The 15,842-nt window shown below is 44.5% G+C and overlaps 1 protein-coding gene across 1 annotated transcript in view; it reads right to left on the bottom strand.

The window, feature by feature from the left end:
- The window catches only part of mlxipl (MLX interacting protein like), a 253,703-nt gene that overhangs the window by 11,843 nt on the left and 226,018 nt on the right, over positions 1–15,842 (bottom strand). Inside the window, exons 14-15 of the mRNA XM_072589170.1 lie at positions 6,543–6,670; positions 4,791–4,914 (exon numbers count right to left, since the gene is read on the bottom strand). Coding sequence (XP_072445271.1) covers positions 4,791–4,914; positions 6,543–6,670 — 252 coding nt within the window. The remainder of the gene's footprint in view (positions 1–4,790; positions 4,915–6,542; positions 6,671–15,842) is intronic.

Genomic DNA, 15,842 nt, shown 5'->3' with positions numbered 1-15,842 from the left:
AAGGATGTGTTTATGGGATTCTGCTATATTGAAAAAGTTGATGATAAATAGTGAAATAAAATATTATTTTATTACATATTTTAATGGAGTTACAGTTATTGTCTTTGTTTGTATTTTGACTGTGCTGTAAGAATAAAGTGTGTTTTGTTTAAAGCATGGGTGTGGATCAATTGAATCTGGAACACAGTGCCTCACACTTGCCTTTAAAAAAGACAAAAATTAGGGTCTACATTATATCCATAAAACGTTTTGAGGACATTTGGTCTGGTCCATACAAATTCCGTTAATAATAATAGATCGCATCCATTAGCCTTTTTGAACATGCACTGTACCTCTTTATAACTTGCTGCGGTTCCTGCACTAGAAAGCCAAGGTCATGCTGCAACTTGGAATTCTACAATATTTAAGTAATATGCTGCTTTTTCATCTATCCTGGCAAACTGAGCAACTTCACATTTTTCCACATTATACTCCATATGCCAGTTTCTCACTCTCTCAATCGACATATAGTTTTTAAAGAAATTGTTCAGGGAATGTGGGCATCACTGGATGGCAAAATGTATTGCCTGTCTTAGTTACCCTTAAAAAGGTGATAATGAGCGACAGTTTTCAGTAGCTGCAATCCACCTGCTGTTGGTTAACCCACAATGCCTTTAGGGAAGGAATTTCAGGGGATTTTGACATAGCGACAGTGAAGGAACAGCAATACTTTTCCAATTTAAGATGGTGAGGGACTTGGAGGGGTGACATTCCCATGTATTGACTGCCCTTATCTTTCTAGATGAAAGTGGTCATAGGTTTAGAAGGTATTATTTCAGGATATTTGGTGAATTTCTATAATGCACCTTGTAAATAGTTCACACTGCTGCTACTGAAACAAATCTGCAAACTCCGTACATCTTCTTCACAACATATTTCTCGACCTATCTTTGTGTCATTTACTAAATTTAGCTACAATTCCTTTGTACTCATCATCTAAGTCATTGATAGAAATGGTAAAAGGTTAAAGGCTCTGCACAGACTGCAGTGGGATCCCACTCGTAACATCCTGCCAATCTGGAAAAGACCCAGTTATCTCGAATTAGTAAGGAGCACACTGGAGGCACATGGTACAGATGACATCTTGAAATCAAAACAGGCTGAATTTTACCACTATGTTCTTTGGATCATTAGGCAAAAGTGAGGACTGCAGATGCTGGAGATTAGAATTGAGAGTGTGGTGCTGGAAAAGCATTGCAAAACAGGTAGCATCCGAGGAGCAGGAAAGTTGACATTTCGAGCAAAAGCCCTTCATCAGGAATGCCTTTGGATGAAGGGCTTTTGCCCAAAATGTCAACTCTCCTGCTCCTCAGATGCTGCCTGACCAGCTGTGCTTTTTCAGCACCATACTCTTGACTCTTTAGATCATTAAGGTGGTAAAAACAATGACTGCGGATGCTGGAAGGTGAGCACCAGGGGCGTTCTCTCCTTGTTACAGTTGGAGGGGTGGGGGCTGAGGGCGGAGGTGCAGGATGTGGACAAGATGCGTTGAGGGCATCTTTAACCATGTAGGAAAGGAAATTGCGGTCTCTAAAGAAGGAGGCCATCTGGTGTGTTCTGTGGTCCTCCTAGGAGCAGATCCGGCGGAGGCGGAGGAATTGGGAATACGGGATGGCATTTTTGCAAGAGGTAGGGTGGGAAGAGGTGTAATCCAGGTAGCTGTGGGAGTCGATGGGTTTGTAAAAAATGTCAGTGTCAAGTCGGTCGTCATTAATGGAGATGGAGAGGTCCAGGAAGGGGAGGGAGGTGTCAGAGATGGTCCAGGTAAATTTAAGGTCAGGGTGGTTAAAGATTAGATTAGATTAGATTCCCTACAGTGTGGAAACAGGCCCTTCGGCCTAACAAGTCCACACCAACCCTCCAAAGAGTAACCCACTCAGACCCTCTGACTAATGCACCTAACACTATGGGCAATTTAGCATGGCCAATTAACCTGACCTGCACATGTTTGGATTGCAGTAGTACTCCGTCGCCTGAAGACTCTTTCCGTGCCTGCCCCTTCAAATAACTGTCTATGCCCTTTGAACTCCTCTTCAGCAACTCTAAATTGTCTGAATGACCTATTGAAAATATTGTAATGAGCCCTCCCTTGTTGCTGGGCAGAATTGAATGTAGCCACAGGCCAACTCTTGGAATTAGATGCCCTCCAACGCATCACCTTCCACCCTACCAACCTTTGCATAAACCAAATCATCCGCCGACATTTCCGCCACCTCCAAAAAGACCCCACCACCAGGGATATATTTCCCTCCCCACCCCTTTCCGCCTTCCGCAAAGACTATTCCCTCCGTGACTACCTGGTCAGGTCCACACCCCCCTACAACACACCCTCCCATCCTGGCGCCTTCCCCTGCCACCGCAGGAACTGTAAAACCTGCGCCCACACCTCCTCCCTCACCTCTATCCAAGGCCCTAAAGGAGCCTTCCACATCCATCAAAGTTTTACCTGCACATCCACTAATATCATTTATTGTATCCGTTGCTCCCGATGTGGTCTCCTCTACATTGGGGAGACTGGGCGCCTCCTAGCAGAGCGCTTTAGGGAACATCTCCGGGACACCCGCACCAATCAACCAAACCGCCCCGTGGCCCAACATTTCAACTCCCCCTCCCATTCTGCCGAGGACATGGAGGTCCTGGGCCTCCTTCACTGCCGCTCCCTCACCACCAGATGCCTGGAGGAAGAACGCCTCATCTTCCGTCTCGGAACAATTCAACCCCAGGGCATCAATGTGGACTTCAACAGTTTCCTCATTTCCCCTTCCCCCACCTCACCCTAGTTCTAAACTTCCAGCTCAGTAACTGTCCCCATGACTTGTCCGGACTTGTCCTACCTGCCTATCTCCTTTTCCACCTATCCACTCCACCCTCTCCTCCCTGACCTATCACCTTCATCCCTTCCCCCACTCACCTATTGTACTCTATGCTACTCTCTCCCCACCCCCACCCTCCTCTGGCTTATCTCTCCACGCTTCAGGCTCACTGCCTTTATTCCTGATGAAGGGCTTTTGCCCGAAACGTCGATTTCGCTGTTCCTTGGATGCTGCCTGAACTGCTGTGCTCTTCCAGCACCACTAATCCAGAATCTTTAGATCATTAGTCCAGTAACATAAGGAAAGCACAGTGTCCATTTGTCTGGAAGTTTAACACAAATAGTGCTCCCATGAGGAGGTGAACAGTTCATCAACTTCACGAACACCTTTCACCCTGACTTCAACTTCATCTGGCCCATCTCGGACACCTCCCTTTCCTTCCTGGACCTCTCCGTCTCCATCTCCAGCAACCAACTCAACACAGACGTCTCCTTCAAACCCACTGACGCCCTCAGCTATCTGGACTACACCACCTCCGAACCACCTCCTGCAAAAATGCTATCCCTTATTCCCAACTCCTCCACCTCCACTGCATCTGCTCCGATGAACACTAATTCCACTCCAGAACATCCCAGATGACCACCTACATCAAGGACTGCAATTTCCCCTCCCATGTCGTCAGCAATGCCCTCCAGCACATCTCCTCCACTACCCACCCGTCCGCCCTTGAACCCCACCCCTCCAACCGCAATAAGGATAGAATCCCCCTGGTCCTCACTTTCCACCCCACCAATTTCCGGATACATCGCATCATCCTCCGCCATTTTCACCACCTCTAAACGGACACCACTACCAGTGATATATTTCCCTCCCCCCACTATCTGTGTTCTGCAGAGACCATTCCCTCCATGACTCCCTTATTAGGTCCACGGCCCCCACCAAAACACCCTTCCCTCCCAGTACCTTCCTCTGCCACCGCAGGAATTGCAAAACCTGCACCCACACCTTCCCCTCATCTCTATCCAAGGCCCCAAAAGATCCTTCCACATCCGGCAGAGATTTTCCTGCACATCCAAATACCTAATCTACTGTGTCTATTGCTCTCAATGTGGTCTCCTCTACCTTGGGGAGACAGGATGCCAACTCGCGGAATGTTTCAGGGAACATCTCTGGGACACACACACTCAACAACCCCACCGCCCTATGGCCAACCACTTTAACTTCCCCCTCCCACTCTGCCAAGGACATGCAAGTCCTGGGCCTCCTCCACCACCAAATCCTAGCCACCCGGTGCCTGGAGGATGAATGCCTTATCTTCTGCCTTGGTACCCTCCATCCATATGGGATCAATGTCAATTTCACCAGCTTCTTCATCTCCCCTCTCCCCACCTCATCCCAGATCTAACCTTCCAGCCCTCTTGAACTGTCCTACCCATCCATCTTCCTTCCCACCTATCTGCTCCATCCTCCACTCTGACCTATCACCATCATCCCCCTCACCTTCATCTACCTACTGCCTTCCCCCACATTCCTAATGAAGGGCTTATGCTTGAAATATCAACTCTCATAATCCTTGGATGCTGCCTAACTTGCTGTGCTTTCCCAGCACCACACTTTTTGACACAAATAGTTATCAGCTCCATGTCTCCTGTATACTTCACTGATATTAACAGGTAGTTACTTAAACAGAAAACTAATCCATACCTTAATTAATCCATGCTTAGCTGGTGCCTCCAACTGGTAGTTTTTCTTGTCCTCCATGGCAGATAACCAACTATTATATGCTACCCACCACAAAAATCTGCTTTCAGCTCAGAAGCTAACAATTGGGCTGATCTGGGTCAGAGTCATCACAGTGAGGAATAGCACCCCCACACTGCGAAGCCCGAGCTGTCAGCATTTCGCCCACATGAATGGCAACAGCTGAGTAAAGGATACAATCCAGAACTTCCAGTTGCATAATGTCCGCTCACGCACATACTCATTGAACATCTCCCTCATCTGTCTGAATCGTTGCTGAGTGATGGGGACTCCGGTAGCAGGCAGCTGTTGCTGATAAATGCTGGAAACCAGAAGGTAAAAACTCACTCAATATTCAGTTGATAGAATAGAATCATGTGTCACCAGCTGCTGATTCAGTCATCTACAACAAAATCCACTTTACCCTGTACTCAAAATCCACCCACCTCTCTCTCGTTCTCGGAAACAATGTACATGGAAAAGTGGGGTGTATCGTAATCACCAATCTCCTGGTAACAGACTTTGGGAAATTCCTCTCCAATACCCAAAAGGACTTCCTGCTCTCAGCAACCCACAAGACACATCACCCAATATCGCCAGTTCACATTTCTCTCTCCTCAGGTACTACCCAATCCTGTTCACATTTGCTTTCATCAGCTGACTCCTCAAAATCAAACCATGATTCTTCTGATGTTGCAAACTGTTGTCCAATCTATAACCTTCCCATCTTCTCCAAAATCCTTCATCCTTTAAATCTGTTGTCAAGTTTGTGCCCATATTTCCTGGAACACCGTGCTTCAATCCCTCAAAAGTCAGGTGTTTGTCCTTTTCACAGACCTGGAATATACTTATCAAGATCACAGATGATATTCTGTGACAAAGGGGAAACTTTCCCTCCTCATCCTTCTCAATGTGTCTGCAGCCAGTCAGTGTGAGAAGGGCACCATGCTATCATCAGTCAGGTGACACTACTCTCACTTGATTCCAGAGCAAAAGGCAAATCTCTACTTTATTCCACCCTCACAATTTGTCAAATTTCTCTGCTCCTCCAATTCTGGCCTCTTGAGTATCCATGATTTTAACTGCTTCACCATTAGCAGTTGTTAAATTAGCTACCCTAGTCCCTGAATCTGACTCAGAGTTGAGAGTGAAGTGAGGGAAGAAATTTCAGAGATTTGTGGGTTTTAATCCCACTCTGGGATTTTAGCTAAAAACTCACATTAGACATTCCAGCCAGTACCAATGGAATGCTGCATCGCTGTAGGATCAGTACTGACTGAATATTGAACAGTCAGAGTTAATGGCTTTTAAATGAGATAGTAAAACCAGACACTGTGGTGGGCATTATAAACCCCATCCTGAAGAAGAGTAGGAAAGGTTCCCTATACACTGACCAACATTCATTCCTCAACTAACTGATCTTGTGGTCCTGATAGCAGTGCTATTTGTGGGAACATGCTGCTTGCTAATCAACTGCCACATTTTCTGCAGTACAACAGTGACCCCACTTCAAGACGTACTTCATCAGCTGTCAAGCACTTTGAGAAAACCGGTGGTTGTGAATACGATAAGCCCCACAAAGTCTTCACCCTTTTTTCGTGTTGGAAAAGCTATTTAAAGTCTGATCCTTCGGCCAAGTTTTTCATCACCTTATGTGGCTCTTGTCAAATGTTGTTGAATGCTTCACCTGTGAAGCCCCTTGAAATATTTTACTATGTTAAGGGTGGTACATAAGTGCAATCCCATCACTCCAATCCCATCATTGTGTGTTGATTTCCCCAACATCCCAACCACCGTTTCAATGAAGTGGTAAAGCCCCCTCGACATGGATTCACATTGCTCTGCAATCCTCGGAAATCAGAAAATCCCAGACAAGTACAAAACGGGTTAGGTATAGAGTAAAGCTCTTTCAACACTGCAGTTGCTAAGGATTTTGCAAGAAAATCTTACTTGATTGCAGCATTGATCTTCTCAATATCTTCTCGAATGCGTTGTGCCTCCTTCTGTGTCTGTGCCTGTTCTTGCTGTAGCTTGGTGATGTATGCAGCTGTTTTCTGCAACGTTGTGGCTTTGCTGACCTATAGGAATCATACAGAGCAAGAACATGGATTTCAAAAGCAGTTGTGGGGTGACGGTAATGATACTGAAGAAAGAAGACTATCCCCATTGAAGCAGAGAGGTTACCAGCAGATTTAATAGTGCCCTGATCTCACTCTCTATTTAAAACAACCCTTTAGTGTCAGTCAGATGTTAACAGACATGCAGGTCTGAGTTTCAGCAGCAAGCTAACATTGAGAAGGCTGTTTAAAAAGCATAGAGTATCTTGTATTACATGAGCAGGGCATAATGTACAAGAGCAAGAAAGTTATGTTAAACTTGGTTAGGACCCAAATAGAGCATTGCATCCAGTTTTGGACATGACTCTTTAGGAAGGATGGCATGAGCTTGGAGATGGTGGATATGAGATTTGCTGGAATGATATCTAGGATCAGAAATTTCAGTTACATAAAGACTGAATAGGTTCCAGGTGTTTCCCTGAAAGCAGAGGAGCTTAAGTGGAGATTTAGTAGAGTCATAGAGTCCTCCAGCATGGAGACAGGCCCTTTGGCCCAAACTGGTTCGTGCCGACCAGAATGTCCATCTGTGTTAACCCCATCTCCCTGCACTTGGCCCATATCCTTCTAAACCTTTCCTATCCATGTATTTGTCCAAATGTCTTTTAAATGTTGTTAATGTATCCACCTCAACCACTTCTGCTGGCAGCTCATTCCACATGCGTACCACCCTCTGTGTATAAACGTTGCCCCTCAGGTTCCTTTTTATTCATTCCCCTCTAACTTACTGATGTCCACTAGTCCTTGATTCCCCAACCCTGGGAATAAGACTGAGTGCATTCACCTTATCCATGCCTCTCATGATCTTACACACCTCTATAAGGTCACCCCTCAATCACCTATGCTCTAAAGAAAAAAGTCCTAGCATGTCCAACCTCTCCCTATAACTCAGACCCTTGGGTCCTGGCAATATCCTTGTAAATTTGTTCTGCACTCTTTGCAGTTTAATAACATCCTTCCTATAGCAAGGTGACCAAAACCGAATACAATACTCCAAGTACAGCTTCACTAACATCCTGTACAACTGCAACATAACTCCCCAACTTCTATACTCAATGCCCTGACTGATGAAGGCCAGTGTGCCAAAAGCCTTCTTCACTGCCCTGTCTACCCGGACTCCACTTTCAGAGAACCATGCACCTGAACTCTAAGGTCCCTCTGTTCCACTACAATCCCTAAGGTCTGACCATACACCATGATACTCTTGCCTTAATTTGACTTTCCAAAACAGATGATCTTTATCTGTATTAAACTCCAGTTGCCATTTCTCGGCCCACTCCCCCAGCTAATCGAGGTCCTGCTGCAATTTCTGATAACCTTCTTCACTGTCCACCTATTTTAGTGTCATCTGCAAACTTATTAATCATGCCTTCTACAGTCTCATCCAAATCACTGATATAGATAACAAACAGCAATGAACCCAGCACCGACCCCTGAGGTACACCATTAGTCACAGGGCTCCGGTCCGACAAGCATCCTTCCACTATTACCCTCTGCTTCCTACCATCAAGCCAATTGTGTATCCAATTTCCCAGCTCCCTCTGGATTCCATGTGATTTAACCTTCCAGAGCAGCCTACAATGTGGAACCTTATCAAAGGCCTTTCAAAGTATTTGTAGAGGTATTTAAAATCATGAAGTTTTCATAGAATAAACAAGGTGAAACTTTTTTACTTGCAGAGTCTTTACATAACAATTGTGGTTTGGAATGCACTACCTGAAAAGGTGCTGAAAACAGATTCAATAGCAGCTTTAAAAAGGGGAACTGACTAAGTTATAAAATGGATAAAAATTGCAGAGCTATGCAGAAACAACAGGTAAGTGGGACTAATGGTACAACTAAGAGTCAGTGCCTCAGAAATAATGGACAGAAAAGCCTTCTTCTGTGCTGTAAGGTGACATGATTTACAAATGGTTTCTTCTCAATAAGATGTTTTCAGAGCAGCTTTGGAAAGAAAGAAGAAGCATATTAAGTACACCTGTGAAATGTTGAATGTTTAGCTGAATTGACAACGGGGTCCAAAGTTATGTAATTATACTACAATGTTGCATATTTAGATGACACATAAAATGTTACCGCACAGGAGTAATTTGTTAGTGTAGATATTTAGCTAAATTGAAACAAAGAATTGGGATAAATAACTATCATTTTCAATTTAAAAAGTGAGGTGACAGGGCTTAGTGCTGGGACCTCGAATGTCCTCAACAATCTATATTAATGACTTGGAAGAAGGGACCAAATATACTGCAACCAAACTTGCTGACTAAATAGAAATAGCCAGAAAAACAAGTTGTGCGAAGGTTATGATGGCCCTGTAAAGGCCAGTTACTTTTAAAAGAAAGAAAATAAATATTTAAAAGAGTAAGTTTTATCTGATCCCAACAGTAAGAAAGCTGTTGTACAAGATTTCACTTTTTACTGTAACATGGGGTCATGCCTTTGATGTTTGTGGCATTTCTTGAGAAGTTACCCAATCCCTGGATAGCCTGGCCAGTAGAATCGTACTGTTATCCGAACCCCGGATTCTCTGAAATCTCACATGAACTGCAACTGGTGCTCTTGTGTGTCTGCTGTGCTTGTGTTTCTAGATGAATTAGTCAAGGATTTGGAAGGTGTTAAGGAAATAGTGAATTTCTGCAGTGCATCCTATAGATGGTACACACATCTTTTACTGAGCTTCAGTCATGGAGGGAGTGGATAATTGTGGATGTGTCAATCAAGTGCTTTGTTCTGGATGGCGTCAACCTTCTTGAATGTTGTTAGAGCTGCGCCCATCCTGGCAAATGCAGAGTATTCCATCACAATCCTGACCTTTCCCTTTTAGGGAGTCAGGAGGTGAGTTGCTTGCTGCAGGATTCCTAGCCTTCGGCTTGCTTTTTTTATTTAGATTAGATTACTTACAGTGTGGAAACAGGCCTTTTGGCCCAACAAGTCCACACCGACCCTTCGAAGAGCAACCCACCCAGACCCATTTACATTTACCCCTTCACCTAACACTATAGGCAATTTAGCATGGCCAATTCACCTAACCTACACATTTTTGGAATGTGGGAGGAAACCTGAGCACCTGGAGGAAACCCGCACAGACACGGTGAGAATGTGCAAAGTCCACACTGAGGCAGGAATTGAACCCAGGTCTCTGGCGCTGTGAGGCAACAGTGCTAACCACTGTGCCACCGTGCCGCCCAGTCACAATAGTCACAATATTAATATCAATAGTTCAGTTCAGTTTCAGCAATGGAAATGCCATTTAATGTCAAGGGGCAATGGCTAGATTCTCATTGGAGATTACCATTACTTGGTTCTTGGGTTGTGTGCATGTTACTTGCCACTTGTCAACCCAAATCTGCATATTGTTCAAGTCTTGTTGCACGTGAACATGGACTGCTTCAGTATCTGAAGAGTCCCGAATGGTGGTGAACACTGTACAACCATCAGTGAACATCCCCATTTTGACCATGTAAGAGAGGAAAGGTCTTTAATGAAGCAGCTGAAGATGGACATAGGACACTATCCTGAAGAACTCATGCCGAGATCGCCTGGTGCTGAGATGACAGATGTCCCACAACCATCTTCCTTTGTGTCAGCTAAGACTCTAACCAGTGGTGAATTTGCCCCCTTATACCCATTGATTCCAGTTTACTAAGGCCCCTTGATGCCAGACTTATTCAAATGTGGCCTTGATATCAGAGGCTGCCACTCTGACCTCATTTCTGGAATTCAGCCCTTTTGTCCATGTTTGAAACAAGACTGGAATGAAGTTAGGAGCTGAATGGCCTTGGCAAAATCCAAACTAGGCATCACTGAGCAGGTTATTGCTGAGCAGGTGCTGTTTTATAGCAATGTTGATGACACCTCCATAACTTTACTGATGATAAGGTGTAGACTGATGGGGCGACAATGAAAGGCCAAGATGGATCACTTGCTCTGCACTTCTGGCTGAAATATGTGCAAATGCTTCAGCTTTAGCTTTATCTTTTGTACTGAAATGAGAATTTGGATATTTATGCAGCCTCCTCCTCCAGTGAGTTGTTTAATTGCCCAACATCATTCATGACTTGTCTAGCAGGGCTACAGAGGTTACATCGGATTCATTGTTTGTGAAATTGATTCACAATTGTTTCACAGTTCTGTCCATCACTTGATGTTTTGTTGTTTGGCATACCAGTTTGTTACTTTACCAAGGTGACACCTAATTTTTAGGTCTGCCCAGTGCTGCTCCTGGCATGACCCTCTGCACTCTCCATTGAACCAAGATTGATTTCCTGACTTTTTAGTAAATGGCTGAGTGGGGCATATACTGAGCCATTAGGTTACATATTGTGCTGGAGTACAATACTGCAGCTGTTGGTGGCTCCTCATGCTCATGGATGCCCAGTCTTGAGTTGCTAACTCTATTTGAAGTCTGTCACATTTCCTAGTGTGAAGATGGGACTTTGCTAGGACTGCTTATTACCATACAAAGGACTGTGGGGTGGTAATTTTTTACAGATATTGCCATGGACAGATGCATCAGCAGTTGGCAGATTGGTAAGGATAAGGTCAAGGTTTCCATTTGTTTGTTCCTGCATCTACCACAGACCTAGTCCAGCAGCTATGCCCTTAAAGACCCAACCAGCTTGATCAATAGTGCTGCTGCCACGCCATTCTTGGTGGTAGACATTGAAAAACCCAGAGTATATTCCCTTCCTCTCTTGTCACCTTAGTGCTCCTTCCAAGTTTTGTTAACATAGAGAAGCACAGAGTCATCAGCCAAGGGAGGTCTGTGCGTGACAATGAGCAGGAGGTTTCCTTGCCCATGTTTGATCTCACACCTTGAGATGGGGTTGCGAGTCAATGGTGAGGACTCACAGGGCAATGTGCTCCCAAATATATACATCTGTGCCACCACCTCAGCAATGCTGATGACAGTGTCTGCAAAATTGTCCGTAACGTATGATACTTTGAGTAGGACTATGTCAGGTTGTTGCTTGACTAGTCCATGAGACAGCTCTCCCAATATTAATCCAGATAATAATAAGGAAGATCTTTCAGGGTGGACAAGATTATGTTTGCCGTCAGCTTTTCCAATGCCTCAGTCGATGACAGGTGGCCCATCTGGTTTCATTCCACTTTTGATACAACAGACTGGCTGATTGGGCCGTTATTATGAGTAATGTGAATCACACGTAGGCCAGGCCAGGTAAAGAAGGCAGATTTCCTTCCCTAAAGAACATTCGTGGATCAAAATTAGTGAAGGGGCAGCATGGTGGCTCAGTGGTTAACACCGCTGCCTCAAAGCACCAGGGACCCAGGTTTGATTCCAGTCTTGGGCAACTGTCTGTGTGGAGTTTGCACATTCTCCCTGTGTCTACATGAGTTTCCTCCGGGTGCTCCAGTTTCCTCCCACAGTCCAAAGATGTGTAGGTTAGGTGAATTGGCCATGCTAAATTGTCTGTAGTGTTTAGGGATCTGTAGGTTAATTGCACTAGTCAGGGGTAACTGTAGAGTTTGGGTGCAAATCTCTTCGGAGGGTCAGTGTGGGCTTGTTGGGCCAAAGGGCATGCTTCCACACTGCAGGGATTCTAAGATGATTTCTTACAACAACAATTTCTCAGTCATCAACAGAGTTTTCATTTCAGATTTTTACTGAATTCAAATTCCACTCGCTGCTGGATGTCTGGCTGACTAGACCAATGATGATACGACTACACCAATAGCTTCCTCCATTTCTATATCATTGCACTTACATGAAGCATCACAAGAAGTGTCAACTATTTTATTGACAACTACCTAAAGCTCATCACCTGGCTCCTGAAGAGATCTTCACTTTCTCATCAGAATCTCATTTTATCATACTTTTTTCAGCTTCAGCCTCAGATCATGTTGTCAAGCACAAGGTGCTTATCTTTGGATCTGCTGCTGTGCTTGAATTATTTTATAATTTACTGCATTCATTCATCCCCTAACCACCACTCCCCCAATACAAGGAAAGACAGTGTAATCTAGGATTAGTCCAGGAAATTCTTCCTGCAAACTTTCAGTCTTTTCAACCCGAGTGGGCCTTCCTGGAATCAGTGGAAATAGCAATACTTCCTCAAAGCCAGTTCTCAGAGTGACAGAACCTCTGACACTCCTGTAATGTCAGCTAGGAGACAGTGAGGACTGCAGATGCTGGAGATCAGAGTTGAGAGTGTGTTGCTGGAAAAGCACAGCAGGTCAGGCAGCATCCACGGAGCTGGAGAATCAATGTTTTGGGTTTAAGCCCTTCCTGGTGCTGCCTGACCTGCTGTGCTTTTCCAGTAACATACTCTCGACTCCTGTAATGTCAGCCAGGGCTCCCTGATTGGACCACCTGGCTGACCTCATTACAATTAGTACATACCTTCCCTTCAAAGTCTGGGGAGGTAGGCCTCTTCTTTTTCCTGCAGCCTCACATGGGGCGTTTGCACACTGCGTCCAGTTCCACTGACCCAGCCTCAGATACAGGCAGCGTATGGCCTGCCTCCTGCGCCCAGAGTATCTTGGGAGAAATTCATCCTTTTCTTTAAACAGTAAAGACATCAAAGCTGCGATATCCACAATGTCCATCTCAGATTCTGAGATTTTCTCGATGCTAGACAGAGGGGGAGAACCCACACATTCCACAGCCTTTCTGCTGTTTTGAGGTGCCAGGTATGGTTTGTTCCTGCTCTGCTTGCGAGTTTTCAGCTTTCATGTACTTGTTCAGGACTGCCTCACCTATCCAAACTTAGTATGTCTCGGGACTCGACCTTGTGTCAACCGTGCCTCTTACCACTGCAGGGCCATTTCCACCGTTTTGGCACCAAATTTCATCTCCTGAAGTAAACTGTCTCTCTTGCTTAGATGAGACCTCTGTCTGGCACGGGTGTTCCTGATGCTGTTTCACTCTCTACCCCCCAGGTCTGGGAAGATCACATTTAACCTGGTGCAGCGTCTTCTTCCAATTAGCAACTCTGCTGGAACTATCCCTACAGTTGCATGAGGGGTAGTCTGTTAATCAAATAGGAACCATTACAGTTTGATATAGAGTGAAGCTGTAGGCTGTTTCTCTAAGCCTGTCTTCAAAGTTTGGACTGCTCTTTCCACCAGACCATTGGACAATGGATGCTATGGAGCTGAATGCCATTCAAATTCTAGCCCTTTGTCTGAACAACATTTCCAGAAGCCCTCGTATTTCAAAAGATGCTCGCAGGTTTACTATCATCTTCCCCGTGTTTTGTAACTGAACTTTATGCATGTCCAACCACTTTGAGTTGGCATCTACAATGACTAAGAATGTTGAACCCATGAAAGGGTCAGCATAGTCAACATGGAACCGACTCCATTTACCCAACATTCCCATGTATGTGGGGGAGCTGCTGGGGATGGTTTTTGTCCTTGTTGGCAAACTAGGCACTGTTACAGATCAATTATCCTCCAGGTTTTTATTTTAACTGGAAAAGCATCAATGATTTTACTGCTTTCACGGTCAGGGCCCAGTATGAACACGAATATATCAGGCTCAATTTGTCTTGTCATTGACTATACACAAGACTGAGTTAGAGAGATTTTTGAATTTAAAAATGACAAGGAATGGGAAGGAAAACAAATTTGAGGTCAAGATCAGATCAGCCACGATCCTACTGAATGTTTGTGTAGGATCAAGGGGCTGGGTGGCCTGTTCCTACTTCCATTTCTTGCATTCTTATTGGGCACACACTTGAACATTGAACATTTCAGCTGGTTATATAGATGGCTATCCTGCTGTACCTGACAGAATATCTTAGTGCAAGTCCATTGCATTGCAGAATTTAGAATGTACAATCAGGTAATCCATTGGCTTGGCTGTCCTTATATATTCTGTCTGGTTTTGGTGTCTTAGTGTAGGAAAGACAACACAGTCAATATGGGATTACTAACAGAACTCATAAGATTCTCTGAGCTGTGAAGCAAATGGCCTCAATATTACCATAGAGCTGTGCCTAAGAGTTTTGCTGTAAGGTGGGTATTGCTGGGTAGTCTTCCATAATTATCTATATCATATTCAGCGAAAGATATTTTCTGTATATCTTGTCTTAAAACACATAAAGCGACCTAATCAAGTGTGTCCCAGAACTTTGTGGGAAGGTAGGAAAGAAATTGCTGGGCTCCTTGCTAAGATATTTACACCATCAATAGCCAAAGGTGAGATGCCAAAAGACTAGAGGTTGGCGAATGGTATGTCATTATGTAAGAAAGGTGATAAGGAATAGCCAGTGAACTTGTTGGAGAGGATTCTGAGGGAAAGGCAAGGATGATTAGGGAGAGTCAACATGGCTCTGTGAGTGGGAAATCATGTCTCACTAACATATTTGAATTTTTTGAAGAAGTGACAAGTGAGATTGATGAAGGCAGACCAGTTGACGTTGTCGATGTGGACTAGCAAGGCATTCAACAAGGTTCCACATTTTAGACTGGTTAGCAAAATTAGATCACATGGAATCCAGGGGGAGCTAGCCAATTAGATACAAAATTGGCCTGAAGGTAGGAGACAGAGGATGGTGGTGATGGAAGGTTGTTTCTCAGACTAAAGGCCTGAGAGTGATGTGCCACAAGGATCAGTGCTGGGTCCACTGCTTTTTGTCATTTATATAAATGATTTGGATGTGAAGGTAGGAGGTATGGTTAGTAAGTTTGCAGATGACACCAAAATCTCAGAGTACAAAGGAACCTTGATCAGATGGGTGGATGAAGTTTAATTTAGATGTGCTGCATTTTGGTAAGGCAACTCAGGGCAGGAGGTATATAGTAACTGATTGGGTCCTGAGGAGAGTGTTGTCAAACAAAGGGTCCTAGGAGTGTAGATGCATAGTTCCTTGAACGTGGAGTTGCAGGTAGACAGTGTGGTGAAGAAGGTGTTTGGCATGCTTGCTTTCATTGGTTTGTGCATTGGGTATAGCAGTTGCAGCTGTACAGGTCATTGGTCAGGCCACTTTTAGAATACTGCGTTCAATTCTGGTCTCCCTGCTATAGGAAAGATGTTGTTAAACTTGAAAGGGAGCAGAAAAGATTTACATGGATGTTGCCAGGATTGGATTGATTGATTAATTGATTGATTTACTGTCACATGTACTGAAGTACAGTGAAAAGCTTTGTTTACAAACAGTGCAGGCAA

This window comes from Chiloscyllium punctatum, chromosome 19, assembly GCF_047496795.1.
Source record: "Chiloscyllium punctatum isolate Juve2018m chromosome 19, sChiPun1.3, whole genome shotgun sequence".
In the NCBI taxonomy this organism is placed as follows: Eukaryota; Metazoa; Chordata; class Chondrichthyes; order Orectolobiformes; family Hemiscylliidae; genus Chiloscyllium; species Chiloscyllium punctatum.
The sequence above is the reverse complement of the archived record's forward strand: the minus strand, read 5'-3'. Positions and strand labels throughout refer to the sequence as shown.